At 44.1% G+C, this 21,981-nt stretch overlaps 1 protein-coding gene across 1 annotated transcript in view; it reads right to left on the bottom strand.

Moving 5' to 3' along the window:
- Positions 1–21,981, bottom strand: part of LOC307040085 (targeting protein for Xklp2-like) — a 41,484-nt gene that overhangs the window by 7,927 nt on the left and 11,576 nt on the right. The window contains 12 exon segments of the mRNA XM_079682642.1: positions 2,373–2,522; positions 2,525–2,548; positions 3,679–3,762; positions 3,836–4,055; positions 4,142–4,280; positions 4,369–4,531; positions 6,089–6,144; positions 6,255–6,364; positions 7,436–7,546; positions 7,708–7,767; positions 8,231–8,285; positions 8,631–8,762. Of these exon segments, the coding sequence (XP_079538768.1) occupies positions 2,373–2,522; positions 2,525–2,548; positions 3,679–3,762; positions 3,836–4,055; positions 4,142–4,280; positions 4,369–4,531; positions 6,089–6,144; positions 6,255–6,364; positions 7,436–7,546; positions 7,708–7,767; positions 8,231–8,285; positions 8,631–8,762 (1,304 nt within the window).

Below are 21,981 nucleotides of genomic sequence, written 5' to 3'. Positions count from 1 at the left end.
GATCTATGGATACATCTCAACACCCATATGAAACAGAACTGTAAGCAGATTTGTCTTTTTAGATATTTTACAAATCACTCCCCTTTTAAACTCTATTCTTGTTATTTTTAACAACTTTTTTGTTACTGTCATATAGTATTTTATACCTGTTTTTCATTTAGTGGCTAATGTCTCATTAACATACAGTGGCGCAAAAAAGTATTTAGTCAGCCACCAATTGTGCAAGTTCTCCCACTTAAAAAGATGAGAGGCCTGTAATTTTCATCCTAGGTATACCTCAACTATGAGAGACAAAATGAGAAGAAAAAAAATCCAGAAAATCACATTGTCTGATTTTTAAAGACTTTATTTGCAAATTATGGCGGAAAATAAGTATTTGGTCAATAACAAAAGTGCATCTCAATACTTTGTTATATGCCCTTTGTTGGCAATGAAAGAGGTCAAACATTTTCTTTAAGTCTTCACAAGGTTTTCACACACTGTTGCTGGTATTTTGGCCCATTCCTCCATGCATATCTCCTCTAGAGCAGTGATGTTTTGGGGCTGTCGCTGGGCAACACAGACTTTCAACTCCCTCCAAAGATTTTCTATTGGGTTGAAATCTGGAGACTGGCTAGGCCACTCCACGACCTTGAAATGCTTCTTACGAAGCCACTCCTTCGTTGCCCGGGCGGTGTGTTTGGGATCATTGTCATGCTGAAAGACCCAGCCACGTTTCATCTTCAATGCCCTTGCTGATGGAAGGAGGTTGTCACTCAAAATCTCACGATACATGGCCCCATTCATTCTTTCCTTTGCACGGATCAGTCGTCCTGGTCCCTTTGCAGAAAAACAGCCCCAAAGCATGATGTTTCCACCCCCATGTTTCACAGTAGGTATGGTGTTCTTTGGATGCAACTCAGCATTCTTTCTTCTCCAAACACATCTAGTTGAGTTTTTACCAAAAAGTTCTATTTTGGTTTTATCTGACCATATGACATTCTCCCAGTCCTCTTCTGGATCATCTAAATGCTCTCTAGCAAACTTCAGACAGGCCTGGACATGTACTGGCTTAAGCAGGGGGACACGTCTGGCACTGCAGGATTTGAGTCCCTGGCGGCGTAGTGTGTTACTGATGGTAGCCTTTGTTACTTTGGTCCCAGCTCTCTGCAGGTCATTGACTAGGTCCCCCCGTGTGGTTCTGGGATTTTTGCTCACCGTTCTTGTGATCATTTTGACCCCACGGGGGGAGATCTTGCGTGGAAACCCAGATCGAGGGAGATTATCAGTGGTCTTGTATGTCTTCCATTTTCTAATAATTGCTCCCACAGTTGATTTCTTCACACCAAGCTGCTTACATATTGCAGATTCAGTCTTCCCAGCCTGGTGCAGGTCTATAATTTTGTTTCTGGTGTCCTTTGACAGCTCTTTGGTCTTGGCCATAGTGGAGTTTGGAGTGTGACTGTTTGAGGTTGTGGACAGGTGTCTTTTATACTGATAACGAGTTCAAACAGGTGCCATTAATACAGTTAAAAAGTGGAGGACAGAGGAGGCTCTTAAAGAAGAAGTTACAGGTCTGTGAGAGCCAGAAATCTTGTTTGTTTGTCGGTGACCAAATACTTATTTTCCACCATAATTTGCAAATAAATTATTTAAAAATCAGACAATGTGATTTTCTGAATTTTTTTTTCTCATTTTGTCTCTCATAGTTGAGGTATACCTAGGATGAAAATTACAGGCCTCATCTTTTTAAGTGGGAGAACTTTCAGAATTGGTGGCTGACTAAATACTTTTTCGCCCCACTGTACTTGCAAACCTTGAGACCTCAGAAATCGGGATGCAAAATGGGGGGGGGGGGGGTGCTAGTGGATCGCCGGAGCTGTTAGATTAACATTAACATGCCTATTGTAGTTCTAAGTGCAATGCCTTGCGGCCTGTAGCACCGTCCTTGATGGAGCATATGTGTGGGCTGGACCTGTATTTTACAGGAAAGGAGTGAGCAGAGAGTAGAGTAGTTGTCGATTCTTGTTCTGTGACTATCTGCCTCACCCTCTCAGACTTTTAGTTGCGCGCGCTGCTAAAGAGACGAGTTACCATGGAAACCAAACGATGGTGTAGCTGTATTAAAGTCAGAGTGAGTGAGTAAATCTGATATTGTCAGAAATCGGGAGAACTATGACCCCGGGAGGAAAATGGGAGAGGGCATTGAAATCGGGAGTCTCCCGCGAAAATCGGGAGGGTTGACAAGTATGTTTGGCCAGAAGAACAAAAGACAGAAAAAAAAGGTCTTGAAGTGAGGCACATGGGAAGGTTCAAGGAGACAGGAGGAAAAGGTTTAACTGAGTCTTCATTCTGGGGGTCAGAGGACACAGGATGTGGTAGCAGACACCCACCTCTTCAATGCGCTTCTCCTCCAGCTTTTTCTCCTTCAGGGCCCTCCTCTCTTGGTCCCGCTCTTCGAAGGAGAACGGACACACCTCCACATGGTGGTTCTCCTGCAGCTGGGGCTGGAAGGGGAGCCCAAAGTGAGGCACTGGAGGGGGGCCTTGATGGGCGAGGGCTGCTTTACCTGGCAGAAAGAGAAACATTTGGTTACGTTGAAAGAGAAGTCTTGGTATAAACTTCCTGTTTGACCCCTTTCCAAAGGTTTTTATTTCTGGATAAAGGTTTGTTCTATACTACATTTTAATAAAGAAAAAATAATTATGATCACTTTCACTTTGCATCTGCAGTCTTTTCGTTTGTAAAATAATTTAAAGGTCCCATGTCATGCTTCCTCACACACTCAATCTTTTCTCAGCTGCAGCTCCGCCGATTTCTCCTCCCTGAGACGGCGGGACGCGGCGAGGCTGCGAGTCTGTGTGTGAGCACACACGTGTAGGACAGAGAGTGAATACACAAACTTTACAGAGATGCTGTATGAGAAACCAATGTGAGTTTGGAAAATTGCACAATTTAAGTCTATTCTAGTAGACCTCAATTTAGCTGCCAAAATCCTATAGAACTAAAACAGCCGCTGAGGCACTAGTTAGCGGATCTTAAGCAGGGCAATGATCATCCAAGTCCAGACAAGAACCTCCATTTGTGCTTTTTATTCCACAAATAAAGTACAATGAACAGGTTTCATATATCTCTTTTCCTTAAGCCGTTCCTATGGCTTTCCTTTGTGTGGTTTGAAACACCCTGGTTTTCCTACTAGTGCTCTGGCTCCCACCTCCATCTGTCTCCAATATATACAATTACACCAGGTGCTCTAATCACCCAGTGCCCAAAACATGCCTTCAAAATAAAAGCATAGAAACTACTTTAACTTATGAGACACTAACTAAGAATACATTTACAATAAACACTATAAAAAGCAAGAAAATAAATGTTAAACTATTAAATAATATAAAGAGATATATAGCTCAAACACTCAACAATGGAATTATGATCAGTAGAAATGGCCATGACATGGGACCTTTAAGGTTTTGGCCTTTTTTAACTCCGAAATGATGTTTCTTTTTGTGCAAATTAGGTATATTAACCATACATTTCCAAAAAGAAGTGCAGAACTTGTGGTAACATGTCAGAATAAAGCTAGCTTAAAAAGACGCAACGCAGATTTGGCTGATTAGTTATACTGTATACTATGTAGGACCAAAGTTGCACAGTTGATGGGAAGACAACCCAAGGTTTAGAGACCAGATGTGTCCTCACCTCCTCCACCTTCTCCATCTTATTCAGGATGAAGGCTGGAGACTCTGGCACCGTCGGTTGCAGAACCTTCTTGTCTGGCAGACCCTGTCATCAGAGTGAAAGTGTTGGTGTGACATGCTCATGGAAACAATCTCAAAGCTAAAGGACTGGGACTCACCACGACTCCCTCCAGGATCTTTCTGGGCAGCGGCTGGGCTCTGAAGCTGGGATCCTTCTCCTCGGCCTCCTGGGGCCTCTTGGTCTGCCTCTCATGCAGCCTCTTGTCAATCTGCAGCTGGGAGCCTTCAGGCACTGTGGACTCCTTCACTGGGGGTCTCTTCAGGCACTCTGCGCTCTCCAGGATCTTCCGGTTCAGCTCCACGGCGATGATTTTAAACCTGATTAAAGAGACAGTTGAATAACCCTGGATTTCTTAACACCTGATTCTTTGACAGGACTATGGGCTAGAGAAGAGGGCTCTTACTTCTGCTGTTTCTCCAGCTCTTCCTCTTCCAGCTCAGCGCTGCTCTTGGTGACGGGGGGGCGGTTCCTCCGGCGGGTCATCAAGTGAGGGGTGTGTGGCTGGGTGAGTTTCAGCTTATCCCCCTTCACCCCCGAGGGTCCTGAAGAACACAGGATGTCAGTAAGTGGCCCTCCAACCCCCTCTGCATAGAACACACGCCTTTACAACCAATCTGGCTCCAAACACACCTTTGTTTATAGTCTTGCGACTGCGCGGATGGTAGCGATCGGGGGTTCGATTCTGGAACTGCTGCGCCATGGGCACATCGGCCCTCGGCCCCTCTGCCTTCTTCTTGTTGCCTGTTGACAGGTTGAAGGGTCTGGGCACGGTGGCGCCTTTCAGAGCCTTTGCCTGGAGAAATAAAAGGGGAAGAAGGTAATTATTCATCTGGCGCGACCTTCGATACGTTTGGCCACACAACAAAATCAGGATGCTTTTTTTTTTTTTTTACGGAACAAAGCCAGGTTTTTATAAATGTGTTTCTATCCAGCAATATTTCACTAAAGAAGCAGATTGAGTGAAAGTACTGTAGTAGCACGCTTTATGAGCAGACATTTAACAAGTCAATAATTACCTTCTCTTACATTAACATCATTAATCACCAAATTCTATTGAACACCCTTTAGAGCAGGGGTCTCCTACCTTTTTTAGGATGAGAGCTACTTTCAAAAAATAAAACAAGTCCTGAGCTACTTTTACTCCTCTTTTTTTGTTCTTGCAGTTTATATATTTAGCACATTTTAACATTAGGCACTTTCACACAGAGTACTTTTCCCAGTATAGTTCGGAAAATGTGCGTTACAAAAAAAATCTGGAACTAGAACTTAGTTTATGAGAACCTTTCACCCCCTTCTCAGACCCTGCTAGAGAGCAGGTACTTTCATGGGAGAAACAGGTTCCCATTTCTGATGAACCTTTGTGGGAAAAGTACTGCGGTGTGAAAGCACCCGTTGAGGGCTTGCGAGTTACCGGTAGCTCGCGATCGACGTGTTGGAGAGCCCCGCTTTAGAGAAACAACCGAGAGCTACTTTGAAAGTTGCCAGTCTGCCGAGATCTACCAGTCCAAATAGAGAGGTGTAGCCATTACTGACAGCCTACTACCAGGTAAATACACACTTCTTGTATAAAACTGACCTTTGTACGATTAATACTTCATAAAATACTGCAGATCCTTTATCTTACCTCTTTCTAATCTACACACATACAAGTATTTAACTGAAGTTACACAACAGTGTTGTTGATACAGAGTTGGAGTTTATTCACACGTCAAATACTACAGTGGGTAATGTTTTCAAAAAACATTGAACAGTGCTGCCAAAGGAAAAAAAGAGAAGACACTGAACCCTTTCTTTGCCATTATATACAAATAGTGTTGCTACAAAAGTATAAATAAGGCTTACTAATAAGACAACTCAGATCTGAAGCTACACCGGAATCTGCTGCCAAAGTGCAATAAAAAGAACAAAATTAATAGAATCAAACCCTTTTTTTGTTGCATTTTAGTAGAGTATAAAAAGAAATGCCTTTAAAATAGGATGCAAGCAACACTAGTTTCTTAACCTGAATTGATAATAGACTACATCAATTTAAGTTTGCATTCTTATACCATTTTGTACAATAATTATAATGAATAAGTTCAAACAAACTAAAACTTACAGCTGATTAAAAACGGTATCTAACTTGAGTTGTTATTATATCAAAAACCTGAAATGCTACTGTTATTTTTACTGTCCCCCAAAAGCGCCTCGGCAGCCTCCAGGAATGCTTCTTTTCACAACTTCGCAACTTCATGTGTTTCGCAAGAACGTGACTGACACGATAAGATGCTATGGTAGCAGCCTTGCTCTTGTTATTGGGCCTGGTGAAAATGGACTGCTGTGCATTTAGCTGTCCTTTCAGGTCACTCACCTTTTTGAACTCTTTGGGCCCCGTCGCCGACAGGACCATCTTCTTTGGTGGTGGGTCTGAAATAAAAGAGTCCCAGGCTTCCTTTTACAACTTTCAGATCCATTTAAATGGAACCAAACAGTTAGCAAGTACATTAGCATTAGTTAAGTCTGGTAAATCCACTCACTGCCACCCAGAGCCGCTTTGTAGCTGGCTTCGTTCTGCTTCCGATGCAGAGCCACTTCATTCTGCAGGGTCCTGATGCGCTCCATCTCTTGGTCTTCAGAGCTAGATGGCCTGTTTGGAACACGTCAGTCATCAGCAAAAATTCAGCTTTAACCTGCTTTCCATCTCAGCCTCATGTAAAGTGGAACTTTCCTATTCAAAGCTTTAAGACCGCTACACACTTTGGCTTACCGACATGGAATATAACAATGTGTGGGAACGTTACCTTTGATGGCAATTTAGCGAGAAGCCGGAGGCTATAACTAGGGATGTCCCGATCACCTTTTTTTGCTCCTGATCCGATCCGATCATTTGATTTTGACAATCTGGTGATACCGATTTTTCCCGATCCGATCTTAATGCAATGCATTAAGAGAAAAAAAGGTAACAGATAACGGCTGGTCATCCAACGCGATGAATTCAGCTATCTTGGCTGTTATTTTTTTGGCCTTTTCACTGTTCTGGGGCAGTTTCTCTTTCCTGAAAGTGTCGGTTGTTTCAGTGCCGTTACTTGAGTGGCCGCTTTGTACTCGTCGTGTTGTTGTTTGTGTTTGTTTCTCAGGTGGCGTATTAGATTCGTCGTGTTGAACGTAGCTCTGCTCTTACCACCACGCGGAACCTCCGCCTTGCAAACATTGCATCTGGCTGTTACACTGCCTTCACTTTCAATTTTATAATACTTCCAAACTCCTGACATTTTCTCTGTCCCGACCCCGGACTCACCAGCTGAACATAGTCTCTCGTTAGCTTACTGCTACTATTAGACACTGCGCCCTGCCCACTCTGTTGACAGATTTGAGAGAAATAAGCAACCAGGTCTATGAAAACAAGCCCAAAAGAAGCAACACATACATGATGTTGTGTAATTTTAAACAAAAACTAAGGCCTCAGGATGACTTTAAGACGTGAACGTGGTCATTTTTGTTTTGTAACATTAAATAATAATAAAAAAATATTTTATAAAAAAAAATTCCCGATCCCCGATTTTTTTCTCCCGATTCCGATCTTTTGAAAATCACGTGATCTGCTCCGATCCCCGACCACGTGATCGGATCGGGACATCTCTTGCTATAACTCATATTTGAATAATGCAATCACAAGACAGAAACAGCAGAAGGAGGCTTTCCCCGATAGAAGACCTACTCTGTGTTTGAAGTAGCTGAAGCTGCTGCCTGGCTCTTAGGCGCCGTCCTGCTGTTCTGCGGGCACTTACTGCGGCGGAGCACACTGATGGACTTTCGGGGTTCAGGAGTTCTACAACAAAGAATTAAAGAAGAAAACGTGAAGGAGAAAAGTTTAACAAGGGAACAACTTTGACTGGGTCTCTAATGGAGAACATTGTGTTTGTTAATACTGGAACATCAGCCAGCTGTGGTGTAAAGGGAGAGAAATAAAAAAGGTCAGATCTCACTTACTTTTTGTGCTTCTTTAAGGGTGGAGCGGGACCACTGGATGCCTCTTTACGCTTTAAAACCCTAAAATGAATAAATCAATTAGAAATGTATTCAATCACACAATTAATTTCAAGTAAAAGGCAAGTGTCTAGAAAATTAAAAACTGCATTTCCCACAATGCAATTCAATAGAAACATTTTTTTACAGGACCCTGCATATAGTCCTAATGTTTCCAGCTGCACTCCTAAGGTTCCTGTGAAAGCTTCAAACTAAGATGCCACAGACATCATGCAGGTTGAAACATTCAAATAAATCTAATCATGTTAATACGATTTTCAATAGTAATGGGAATAATGGCGCAAAACCTTTCCAATTTGTTTTCCCCCCCAAATCATGCAGCCCCAGAACAAACGATACAACACACACCCCTGCTGTATGGGTAGAGTTATATTAATCAGTACCACATGTTATTTGCTTTAAATTAATGAAATACTGGGAGGCAGCCTTGTTGTAGCAAAAATAGTGACCATAACTGTGAATTTACCTGCGAGGTTCTGGGGGGGGATTAGAGGTCCTCTTTGGGCGCGCACCAGTGCGAGCTGGAGACCCAGCAGCCCAGGAGGTGACCAGGTTAGCAGGTGGAGGTGGGGGTGGAATAGGAGCAGAAATATTAAAAAGGGAGAACTTATGGAAGTGTTCACTGGATAACATAAATCTACAGGCTATTTACACACAAGTTTGAAATGATACCCTATTATGCCTTTTGGAGTTTTCCCTTTCTGAACATTAAAGCATGTCACAATAGAGACACTAAATACAAATATAACCCTGAAAATGAGCAGAATATGTTCTCCTTATTTATCGACTCATTGATTGCTATGACTGAGCACCCATTGGAAGCCATTGTAACTGTTGTGAATGCAAGTTGGCAAATAAAAACGAACCTGGGATGTCGTCCACCTTGATCTGCTGGGCTACGATGGCTCGGGGCAGGTCCAGGTAATGGATGCTCCTGAAGGATTTGTCAGTCCTTAGAGGAGTAAAAAGACGGCAACCTGGCCCACTGGTCTGTTGTTCTGCACATAGGAGACAGTCAAAGATCAAGAGGGGGGTCTCCTTTTACAGATACTTGATGGTTAATTTAAACATAGAACAGTTAACCCAGGGCGCGACAGTAACGGTTGCCAGGTTGCCATTGGCAACCATTCAGAAAAAATGTCAACCACTTCTTGGCCTTTGGTTGCCATCAGTGGCAACCACTTTTTTACATAAAGAAATAAGGACAGCAAACAGCAAAATGTTCACCCCAAAATAGATAAATGTTATATATTTGTTGTATTAAGAGTGATATTTAATTACTGTTGTGACCAGTCGGAAACTGATATTTAAGTTGCACGTGCATTGGTGTGATTACGGAGCCAGAAAGCGATGTACGTTTACTCGCGTGCGCGTGGGCCGTGTGTTTGTTTTACAAAAAATGGCGATGCAAATTAAGTTGTTTGATTGTGGGGTAGAAAGTTCAGCCAACCCATCAACATCTCAAACGAATGTTCAAAGTGATTCAACTGATAAAGCGCAAGGTGAACCAGAATGAAAAGGAAATGTGTCAAGTCTTGGGAGGCGAAATACAGCGCCATATAGACTGAGAGTTACGTCATCTCCGTTCACTCCAATGGACCACTTTTTTACAGCAATGGCGGATCGTGGAGCCTCTCAATCGTTCCCCGGAAGTTAGCGCCAAGGCTAGCAGAGCTGTAGAGTTGCAGAATAATAGACCGTTCGTGACGAACTTTTAAAAGGTAAGAAGAAGTTTAAAGATTTATATTGCGGATATTATCACTACATCTGATTCAAATTAACATGTGTATTAAAGGATGTCAGTGGATTATCCCTAAATCAGTAAATTTAGGGAAAGTTTACAGATAACAGATTAAGCTAGGATACCGGATTAAGTTAGCAACACACGTTGAACAGCCTTTTAATTGAAAATTCCGTTCTCTTAATGTCATTTCGTCCAACGTTGTTGAATTAGAGAAGAGGGGCTTCTAAACGGGATTGTATGCGGGGGTGGAGGGAGTTAAATATTAGATAAATATAACTTTGGTGCGTGTAAGAGTGAGTGTTTTTAGCAGAGCCATATTGTGTCCTTGTGATTTTGTTGATTATTACCTGTCTGTATAATGTTGCAGCTCAGCTGATTTTGGATTGATGGCAAAGGGAGAGGGACTTAAGTGAGAGTGAAAACACAAGGTAAGTTTAATACTACTGTTTTATATAAGTAAGCATACTAAACATGTATTCTATCACTGTATTATATAAGTAATCTTGTTAGTAACCTACTGTATGGCAGGTGGAGGGGCAGTGATGTTACAGGTGGAGGAGCAAAACTGCAAGACTGCAAACTCACAAGACAGAGAAATCAAAGTTTGTTCTCCAGAGAAGAGGTTGATTTCACTTTATTTTTTATTTCATATTTTCTAAAGATGTGGAAATGGCAAAAAAAAAAACGTGAGAGCTGTAACCAAGACAACTGTAACAACATGAGTAGAGAGCCACCAAGGTTTTTCAAGTCCCTCTCTTACTCCATTTTGCCAACCCAAACTTCCAGGTACATGACGGGACACCTTGCTTGTTTTTGTTGTTTGCGTTCCTCTGGCTGGGTGCTGGCAGGTGGAGGGCAGTGATGTTGGCAGGTGGAGGGGCAGTGATGTTGGCTGGGTGCTGGCAGGTGGAAGAGCAATGTTTAGTCCAAATATTTCCATTGCAACGACTGATGGAAATGATTGCAGCTGTGGATCTGTTTGGGGGTTGCTGGATGTGGTAGCTTGGCTGCTGTTGTTCCTTTTCACCTTTTTGGATTGGCTCTTGCTTCCAAAATGGCCATCTTTTAATTATTATTTTTTTCTGTCATTTCTGATTTGTTTGGCCTCAATTCTCAGCCTCAGCCGTATGAATCTTTTTACGAGTTTTTGTTGTACTCCACAGCATGACGGAAGCCTGCTGGAGAGGGCCTGAGCTTCTTTCTCCAAGACACCCACTGCGTTGGGGAGCTGCATTAGGGAGGAACCAGTCTTGGTCCTAAATAGTTCCTCAATTTGGTGAATGAAGTCAAAGGCTTCTTGGGAGGGACGACAAAGAGCACCTGCCTTGAAGTCTTTCAAGTCCACTAACAAGCTGTTGTCACCAGAAGGACTCTCATCATGGTGCTCTGTTGCAATTTAGCATTTTTCACAGATGCTGGCAAACTTGATGATTTTGTGGACGATGTAGCCTGCAAGATGGAAGAGAATACATTTCTCAGTTTTTGTGAAGTAAGGTGCAGCTGCTCTGTTCACCGCCATCAGCTGTTCCACTCTGACTGATGGAGTGATTTTTGGCTCCCCTGTGTCCAGGAAGTCTGCCAAAAAGCTTGTCGTCTTCCTGGTAGCTCCCAGAGCTGATGGTGGTGAGGAACTGCCCCACAGATATGATTCTCACTGCATGATGGAATTCCACTGGAGTTGGGACAGGATTTTTAGACCTCACAAAGCTGAATGTATTTTCAACGCAGTCTTGTGTGAACCTTGACGTTAACACAAACCTGTGTCCTTGTGTAAGCATCTCCTCTTGTATGGCCAAAATTGATGTTTTTGCCATTATCACCCCTGTTTGAACAGGCTTCCAACCTCCCTTTTGACCTATCTAAAAACCGTACAGCTGTGACCTGTAGACTGAGTTTCCAAGATGGCGCCTGTGTCGGCTCGCCGCTCCCTCAGCTCTCTGCCTTTAGCGATCCTACTTTTGTGTTATGTATGTCAGAATGTCTCTGCTCTGCTATGATCACCAAGCCCTCCTCCACCTCAGACCCTCATTGGAGTGTATACTGCTGCCCAAACCTACATCTGGCAACCATAACTCCCCGCCCCCCCCCCTCCCCCTCTACTGTCGGATATTCCAGACTACCTGCGCTGGTTCCCCTGCATCCTGCCTCGCCGAAAGCGCTTTAGACGTCGGGGAAAGCGTGGTGGTGCACTGGTCCATCTTAAGGCATACCTGACGGCTTCTTCTGGGACTTATCCACTCCTCGGATGTCATGGCCCTCCCGCTGCACGCCATGGATTCGCCCTGTCTTTCCGGAGCTATGTCCTCTGCTGGGCCCGCTGGCAGCTCCTCCTGTCCGTCCGACTGCTCCCGGCCCTCGCGGCGTTCAACACGCACATCTTCGTCCGTTGAGACGCACTACACCTTCGGCCGGCCCGGAGCAAAAACTGCATGGCTTTGCTAAATGCTAGGTCGATAGCAAACAAAACATTCCTGCTAAATGACTTCTTCACCTCTCGTGATCTGGATTTCATGTTTCTGACAGAGACCTGGGTCCAAGCTGGCGAGCATACACCGTTCTCTGAACTTCTTCCTCCTGACTGTACATTCTTCAGCTCCCCCCGTACCACCGGCCATGGTGGGGGAATAGCATCAGTGTTTAGAGCTAGCCTCCAATGCCGATTGCTTCACCCTGTAACTATCTATGCTAGCTTTGAGTTGCAGCTTTTTGAACTCAACCCGTCCTCGCCTATACTCTGCGCAGTCGTGTATCGTCCGCCAAAGTGCAATAAGGATTTCATAAATGACTTTGCTGACTTTCTGTCCGGGATCATGGTGAAATATGATCGTGTTTTGATTTGCGGAGACTTCAATGTCCATGTGTGTTGCGAGTCCAAACCTCTGGTTAGGGATTTTTTTATAAATCTCCTCGATTCATTCGGTCTCATTCAGTCCGTAGTTGGCCCAACACACGAAAAAGGACACACTTTAGATTTAGTATTATCGTTTGGACTATCTGTGGATGAAATCTGTGTAACAACGCGTATCTCAGAGCATTTACCGGTTCTGTTTACAACCTCGATCCCTTCCGCACGAGTCGAATCACGTGCTCCTGCGCGTCGTCTGCGTTCGATTAACCCCTTGACTGTCTCACAGTTTTCTTATGTTTTTAATGTTTCCCTGATCTGTAAATTAGATGTGAACTGTGCTTTTAATGCTGATGAGCTTATCTCCATGTTTGACTCAACATGTACACTAATTTTGGATTCTGTTGCTCCTTTTACGCTTAGACGCACCAAAGTTCTCTCAGAGCCTTGGCTAAATGACTGTACTCGTGCCCTCAGACGCGCTTGCAGGTGCGCAGAGAGAAAATGGAAAAATAATAAACTCCATGTCTCCTTAGAAATCCTTCGTGCTTGTCTTTCCGACTACCAGACGGCAGTCAAAGCAGCCAAAACAGAGCACATTTCTCTGTTAATCTCCAAAAACAGCCATAAACCTCAGGTTCTCTTTAATGTCCTCAACTCCATCATTAATCCCTGTGATGCTTCTCCAATTGTGCAATCGACTACTATCTGTGATAAGTTCCTTACATTTTTTATCGAAAAAGTATCTGCTCTTAGGCTAGCCCACACTAGTGCTACTCCAGATCCTGCTTCTTTCCTGTGCCCTGCTGTCCTCGACCACTTTGAGCCTGTATCCCTCTCTTCTCTCTCGGATGTGGTCAAGCACCTGCGGCCGACAAACTGCAGCTCAGATAGCATTCCCTCTCGCCTTCTCAGAGATGTTTTAAATTCAGTTGGAGCAAGTATTTTATTACTATTAAATACCTCTCTTGGCTCAGGATGTGTCCCAGCTGCCTTCAAACATGCCGTGGTAAAGCCACTACTTATAAAGAAAAATCTCGACCCTTCCATTCTCGCAAATGTTAAGCCCATCTCCCAGCTACCTTTTTTATCCAAAGTTCTGGAGCGAGTAGTCTATGCCCAGCTCCAATCTTTTTTAACCATGCATGGAATCCATGAAAAGTTTCAGTCTGGCTTTAAACTCATGCACAGCACTGAAACAGCCCTTTTAAGAGTTTTTAATGATCTGCTCCTAGCCGCCGACTCAGGTAGCCTAGCTGTCCTGGTGCTGTTAGACCTGACAGCTGCCTTTGACACTGTGGACCATAGCATCCTGTTGTCACGGCTTGAACAGTCCGCTGGCATCACAGGCTCTGCCCTTGCTTGGTTCAGGTCCTACCTGACAGACCGTAGCTTTTCAGTGCAGCTGGGTGCCTTCTCCTCTGCCAAAGCCCCTCTTACCTGTGGGGTTCCCCAAGGCTAGATTCTGGGCCCCATCCTTTTACTACTTTACATACTGCCCCTGGGTTCAATCCTTACAAAACACAATGTCCCCTTCCATTGTTATGCAGATAATGTACAACTCTATCTGCCTCTCAATTCCAATGCAAACTCTTTACAGATATTGATGGACTGCTTGACAGAGGTCAAATCCTGGCTGAGCCAAGATTTCCTCAACCTAAACGAGAGTAAGACTGAGGTCATCTTTTTTGGACCCCAACCTCCAGCCTCCCCAGTTGATACTCTGGGCTCCCTAAAAAAAAACATCCTCCCCTCTGTCAAGAACCTTGGAGTGACCTTTGATAGCACTTTTAAATTTGATAAACAGGTCAGCAGCGTAGTTAAAACCTGCTTTTTTAAAATACGACTATTGGCTAAGACCAAGTCGTTTTTATCTTTTAAAGACTTGGAAAGGGTTATCAACGCCTTCGTAACCACAAGGTTGGATTACTGCAATGATCTGTATGTGGGTATGGACCAGGCCTCAATTAAACGCCTGCAGCTAGTGCAGAACGCCGCTGCACGTCTTCTTACTGGCCACAAAAAGCGTGACCACATTACCCCAATTCTGGCCTCACTGCACTGGCTTCCAATTCGGTTCCGAATTGATTTTAAACTCCTTTTATTTGTTTTTAAAAGCACTAAATGGGCTGGCTCCGGCCTATATAGCTGAACTCCTCCAGCGCTACACCCCAGCCAGAGACTTAAGGTTTGCTTACCAGCTACTGCTGGTAGTGCCCCAGACCAGGCTCAAAACCCGAGGGCACCGAGCCTTCGCAGCAGCTGGTCCCAGGCTCTGGAACACTCTGCCCCTCCATATGAGGTCGGCCCAGACTCTAGGGGTTTTTAAAACAAAACTAAAGACTCACTTCTTCTCCCTGGCATTCTAGTCCGAGCAGAGTATGACTACGGACAATTCCCTGTGTTGGATTTTTATATTTGTTGTGGTAATTTATTGTCTTTTGTTCTTTGCGAATGTAGTAATGTGTTATTTATTATTTGCATGTACAGCATTTTGGTCTCGACCAAAGATCGTTTTAAAATGTGCTTTATAAATAAAACCTGATTTGATATCTTTATCCCACGAAACAGATGGACAATGTTCTGGAGGACGGTGATGGCCTTTTGGTACTCCTCCATCTTGAGCCTGCTCAGGGCTGTAATTGGATGGCGAGATGACATCAGATCAAACCAACGATCAACCTGCTCCAGGAACCACGCTGTCGTCAGGTAGGACAGAGGGCGGTTTTCTTGCTGCACCATGTATTTCAGCCCAGCACTTGTAGCCTTACTGAACACATTTAGAGCAAGACCAACCTTCATCTTATCAAAGTGACTTGGCTCGATGGCTGCAGCTGAAAGATGGGGAGCTATTTTTAAGGCCATCCCTTCCTGAAAGGTCAATAAGTCCTTAATGGGGACCACAGAAACCTCGTTAGAGGGGAGGTTCTCTCTGTTAACAACGTCCTCAGGAATTATGAAGAACTGCCCACGGACAAGGGCACTTTTTAAAAATGTTACCAGATGTGAGACATCGGGCATGAAATAAAGCTGCCTGTCTGGTTTTGCTGGATGTGGCACCGATGTTTTATTTTGGTCCACCCCAAAGGATTTCCACATGGCTTGGTTAGGGCTACCCATGTTGGTGGTGACATCAAGAACATGTAGCCCTATGGATGCTGCCCTCTGTATTATATCAATAATGATTGGCCTGTACTCTGCTCCATTGGTAGAATTGCCAGTGTAATGATATGCCACTACTTGCTTCCACCGTGTTGTGTTTCCAGCTAACATAAACACACAAGCATATGTTGCCACCCCTGTGTGACCTGGTAAAGTCACATCACCGTACAGTTTGCCTGTAATCATGTCTAACTCCACACTGGGTTTGATTGCCATTTCATCCAAGGTCAACACACACTCCCTTTCAAGGTCTGTCAATCTATCTGCCTTCAATTTTAGGAAATCAAAGACCTCTGTCAACACACCAGGCTCAAACTTAACACATTGCATCCTTCTTTGCAGTGACCTTATTCCTGGAAGGGGAATCTGCAATTCCTGCAGAGTTTTGTAACCCGTTGTTCCGCACGCAAAGCGAATTTTTAAAGCCTTCTTAATTGTCTCATTGCTCCATTTCCTCCCCTTTGTGGTGAGTCTGCCTAATGCCTGAAGTTGGTCTTTTGAAAACTTTTTCTTATATTTCTTGTCCCTAATTTTCATTGTTTTCTTGAGAGCTGCATTTTCTTTCCTGATTTTTCTTAGTGCAGCCTTTGCGTTTTTGGTGATTCCTTCTTGGCTCTTTAATTTTCTCTTTAATTGTTTTAATAGGTCTGTTTGACTGGCTGCTGGTGCCCTCGTATGCTGACTGGCTGCTGGTTCCCTTGTATGCTGACTGGCTGCTGGTTCCCTCGTATGCTTACTGGCTGCTGGTTCCCTTGTATGCTGACTGGCTGCTGGTTCCCTCGTATGCTGACTGGCTGCTGGCTGAGTGTGTGGTGTCCGCCCTCCCCGTCTCTCCTCACTAGCCATGTCCTCTCTTTCTTCACCCTCACTTTCCTTTCTCTCAGTCTCCTCATCCCTTCTTCCCTCAATCTTTGAGACTAATGTAAGTAGAACACATGGCACTGTACATTTTCGAACATTTAAAATATTATACCACTTAAAAATAAGAAATATTACTTTTGTTACTAAGAGTTCATACTTATTATACCTGTTTGACCTTTCACACTATAGCTGTAATCATGAGCTATGGGCTTTGTAGATACAGGTCCCGGGGTGAATCGTGGTGCAGGGGCCCTTCTCTTTTTGACCACAGGTCGATGCACGAAGATGGTGGGTATAGCCTCTGCTCTCAGCCTAGTCTTGCCCTTTTTTGTCGTGACAAACTGGTCTGCATCAAAATGTGCCTGCGGAGTGACTTGAGGTTACTTCACACACAGAACAACTCAGTTTTGTCTGCCCACATACATATTCCATAGTGGTTGAATACACAGTATTAGGAAACACTTTATACTTACTGGACATGTTATACTCATTACATACTGTATATAAAATATGACCAAGAATGTGAGACAACTTTATAGAAATTCATATCACATCTGTTACTGATGCCATTTGTCATACTTTGTTAAACTCACAAATAATAAAGTTCCATAACTTCAGTTGGGAACAAAGAGCACACCTTATCTCCCCAAGGCAATTTCCCATCCAATAGGTGTGTATAACCCTTTCTCCTGTCTGTTACTCCCTCTTTCAGCACAAGAACCAGAGGGGGATTCAATGGAGCCTGAATACCTGCACTGAGACCCTCACCCTGCACCCTGAGTCTCAACTCTCAGTGTTTTTCAAGCCTTTTCCTGTTTTGTTGTATTAAAAAAAACATTAAGCTATCCCAATGGTGTGCTCTCCCACTTAAAAAGATGAGAGGACTGTAATTTTCATCCTAGGTATACATCAACTATGAGAGACAAAATGAGAAGAAAAAAAAATCCAGAAAATCACATTTTTGGGGCTGTCGCTGGGCAACACGGACTTTCAACTCCCTCCAAAGATTTTCTATGGGATTGAAATCTGGCTAGGCCACTCCAGGACCTTGAAATGCTTCTTACGAAGCCACTCCTTCGTTGCCCGGGCGGTGTGTTTGGGATCATTGTCATGCTGAAAGACCCAACCACGTTTCATCTTCAATGCCCTTGCTGATGGAAGGAGGTTGTCACTCAAAATCTCACGATACATGGCCCCATTCATTCTTTCCTTTACACGGATCAGTCGTCCTGGTCCCTTTGCAGAAAAACAGCCCCAAAGCATGATGTTTCCACCCCCATGTTTCACAGTAGGTGTTCTTTGGATGCAACTCAGCATTCTTTCTCCTCCAAACACGTCTAGTTGAGTTTTTACCAAAAAGTTCTATTTTGGTTTCATCTGACCATATGACATTCTCCCAATCCTCTTCTGGATCATCCAAATGCTCTCTAGTAAACTTCAGACGGGCCTGGACATGTACTGGCTTAAGCAGGGGGACACGTCTGGCACTGCAGGATTTGAGTCCCTGGCGGCGTAGTGTGTTACTGATGGTAGCCTTTGTTACTTTGGTCCCAGCTCTCTGCAGGTCATTGACTAGGTCCCCCCGTGTGGTTCTGGGATCTTTGCTCACCGTTCTTGTGATCATTTTGACCCCACGGGGTGAGATCTTGCGTGGAGCCCCAGATCGAGGGAGATTATCAGTGGTCTTGTATGTCTTCCATTTTCTAATAATTGCTCCCACAGTTGATTTCTTCACACCAAGCTGCTTACCTATTGCAGATTCAGTCTTCCCAGCCTGGTGCAGGTCTACAATCTTGTTTCTGGTATCCTTTGACAGCTCTTTGGTCTTGGCCATAGTGGAGTTTGGAGTGTGACTGTTTGAGGTTGTGGACAGATGTTTTTTATACTGATAACGAGTTCAAACAGGTGCCATTAATACAGTTAACAAGTGGAGGACAGAGGAGGCTCTTAAAGAATAAGTTACAGGTCTGTGAGAGCCAGAAATCTTGTTTGTTTGTAGGTGACCAAATACTTATTTTCCACCATAATTTGCAAATAAAGTCTTTAAAAATCAGACAATGTGATTTTATGGATTTTTTTTTCTCATTTTGTCTCTCATAGTTCAGGTTTACCTAGGATGAAAATTACAGGCCTCTCTCATCTTTTTAAGTGGGAGAACTCGCACAATTGGTGGCTGACAAAAATTGTTTTTCTGTTGGTTGTGAAATTGCTCCTGCTGACTTGAGCCAGCCATTTTTTCCTCCGCTCTGTGTCAGTGGGGAAGCCGTACATTCGTACTCCTTTCTCGGACCGATTTGAGCATCCCCAGGCAGCACAGCAAACCATGGTGGCGACTCGGAGGCAGCACAGCAAACCAGGACTACACGGAGGAAAAGGCACAGACAAACTGCATGATATGCTATTCAATGTTTATTGAATTCCATGTATTTGCAATGGATGTTCCTAAAACAACACATTTAACATCATCATCATCATCATCATCATGCTGCTGCTGCTGCTGCTGTTGCTGCTAGTCCTTTGATAGTCACCTGTCGGTCTCCTGTCCTTTCTGAAAGCCATAAAGATGACATTAGTCATTTAGATAACTTGTGTCCTCAATTACCATGGGATTACTGAAACTACCATGAATTTAAGAAAATGGCAGAAATTAATCTAATCTGAATTTTGAAGCATTCCTTTAGATCCCCTCCCTCTAAATATATCAATAAACATTAGAAAGTGATGCTCCTGACTACCATACAAGTTTAAGAAGATAATATTGGTTTTAAAGAATTCAAAGCTATAAATAAACAGCAACAGGCTCTTTAACCAAGGCACTGTTAGCCTAACGGTACGTCTACACTACAGGCATCAAAAAATCTTGAAGCTGGGCGTGTCTGAAGCTTGGCGATTTCTCGCGCCCAAAGCGACCAACAACCAATCAGGAATCTCCCGCCCGCCCCCGGCATACAAATAAAAAAAAAAAGCCCTCTTCTTCTCCACTATTGCCAAAATGGATGCCGGTTTTGTAGGAAGGGTAGCGTTGGTTTATGCAATGTCTCGCAGGAGGCCACGTATTGTGCGTCGCTGTTGGGTACATCCGATACTCAGAAAACGTCTGCAACGGGGGGAATACCACGTTCTTGTCCAAGAGCTCCGCCTGGATGGTGTACTGTTTCAGCAGTACTTCAGGATGAGCAAAGACGTGTTCAACGAGTTGCTCGGAAAAGTGGGTCCACTGATTGCAAAGGCAGACACCCGTATGCGTTTGTCAATCCGACCCGCCGAGCGACTCGCCATCTGCCTACGGTACGTTTTGTGTATTTCTACTTATTTAATATGACTCTGTATATAAACAGAGAGAATGCATGCAATGGATGAATTATGAATGAAGTCTGTGATTTAGTTCAGATGAATGACATTAATTAAGATAGCTAGGTAAACACAGTATTGCTCCCCTGTGTGTGTGTGTGTGTGTGTGTGTGTGTGTGTGTGTGTGTGTGTGTGTGTGTGTGTGTGTGTGTGTGTGTGTGTGTGTGTGTGTGTGTGTGTGTGTGTGTGTGGCGTATGACATTTTCTTTTTTTTAATCATGTATATTACTTTTTTCTCAGGTACCTGGAAACCGGTGACTCGTACAGGACCATAGCATTCAGCTATCGGGTCGGGCATGCAACAGTGACTGTCATCGTGAAGGAGGTTGCGAGTGCCATCTGGACCGCGCTGGTCGAGGAGACCATGCCAGTACCACAGACGGAGGACTGGAGAGCCATCGCTGCTGGGTTCCAGGAGCGCTGGAACTTTCCGAATTGCGTTGGTGCCATTGATGGGAAGCACGTGGTGATCCAGGCTCCGGCAAATTCTGGGTCCCTGTACTTCAACTACAAGTCCTCCCACTCCTTGGTACTGCTGGCTGTCGTGGATGCCCAGTACCTCTTCAGGGTAGTGGATGTCGGAGGTTTTGGAAGGAGCAGCGACGGTGGGAGCCTGCGAAATTCCGCTTTTGGAGAGGGCCTCCGAGATGGCAGTCTGCAGCTACCACCTGACAGCGTCATCCCAGGAGCAGAGCGGCTGGGCCTTCTTCCCCATGTGTTTGTTGGGGATGAGGCTTTTCCGCTGCTGGACAACCTGCTGCGTCCATTCCCTGGACGTCAGCTCACGCGTGAAAGGAGGCTGTTCAATTACCGCCTCAGCCGGGCCAGGTTGGTTGTTGAATGTGCGTTTGGCGTCCTTGCATCACAGTGGAGAATGTTCCGGCGTGTCATCAACACCAGCCCGGAGGTAACAGAGTTGTGTGTGAAGGCCACCTGTGTGTTGCACAACTTCCTCCGCAGGAAGACAATAGGAAGGCCATCACACACACCTGTCGTCCCTGTAGTCGCAGAGTCGAGTGATGACGCTCCAACCCTGCGCGATGCACCTAGGATGGGCTCAAACAACGCCACACGCCGATCCATCCAACTGCGGGAGACCTTCTGCTCCTATTTGAATGAGGAGGGTGTAGTGTCATGGCAGCATAAAGTTGTGTAGGGTCACCATGGCTCCTCCAAACCAAAAGCTCTTTTAAGAGCTACCCATTTTCTTTAAAGAGCAAATATTCCAAATGAGCCATTTTAAAATCAAACATTCCTAATAAACATGTTTCTTGAATTGATATTATTATATTATGAGATGACTAACAACCTTTTTCTTTCACCCTATATATGCTTCCGTTAGGCAATATTATAAGGAATCATTCTGTAAACTTTCATTGTTATGCGGATGATACTCAACTATATTTATCAATCAAGCCTGATGAAATTAATCATCTAAATAAAATTCAAGACTGCCTCAAGGACTTAAAAACGTGGATGACCTTAAATGTTTTGATGTTAAACACGACCAAAACTGAAGTTATTGTACTTGGCCCGAAGAATCTACGAAACAAATTATCTAAAGATATACTAACTATGGATGGCATTAATTTGGCCTCCAGTGAGACTGTAAGGAATCTTGGTGTTATATTTGATCAGGATTTATCCTTTAACACCCACATAAAATCAATTTCAAAGACCGCCTACTTCCATCTACGTAACATTGCAAAAATCAGGCATATCTTGCCTCAAAACGATGCAGAGAAACTAGTCCATGCATTTGTTACTTCAAGGCTGGATTATTGTAACTCCTTATTATCAGGTACCAAGAAGTCAGTCAAGTCGCTTCAGCTGATTCAAAATGCTGCAGCTCGTGTACTAACCAGAGTTAGGAAAAGGGACCACATTACTCCTGTTCTGGCTGCCTTACACTGGCTCCCTATAGAACACAGGATAGAATTTAAAATTCTTCTTCTCGCCTACAAAGCCCTTAATGGGCAGGCGCCGTCTTACCTTAAAGAATTCATTATACCCTATTGTCCTACTAGGGCAGGGGTCGGCAACCCGCGGCCCACGGGCCGCATGCGGCCCTTTAAGCCCTCTGCTCTGGCTCCCTTGAGCTTAGACAAAAATAAGAAGGAAATAAAATAAAAGTACTTGTCGGACTATTTATATTTTGTTGCACGGTTGAAAATGTTTCGTGTCTTGTATTTTGAGGTGATACTGTGACACATAAATAAAAAACAAAACGGTTTTAATTAGGTCAACTAAAATA

This window comes from Notothenia rossii (genome assembly GCF_949606895.1).
Source record: "Notothenia rossii genome assembly, chromosome: 1".
In the NCBI taxonomy this organism is placed as follows: Eukaryota; Metazoa; Chordata; class Actinopteri; order Perciformes; family Nototheniidae; genus Notothenia; species Notothenia rossii.
The sequence above is the reverse complement of the archived record's forward strand: the minus strand, read 5'-3'. Positions and strand labels throughout refer to the sequence as shown.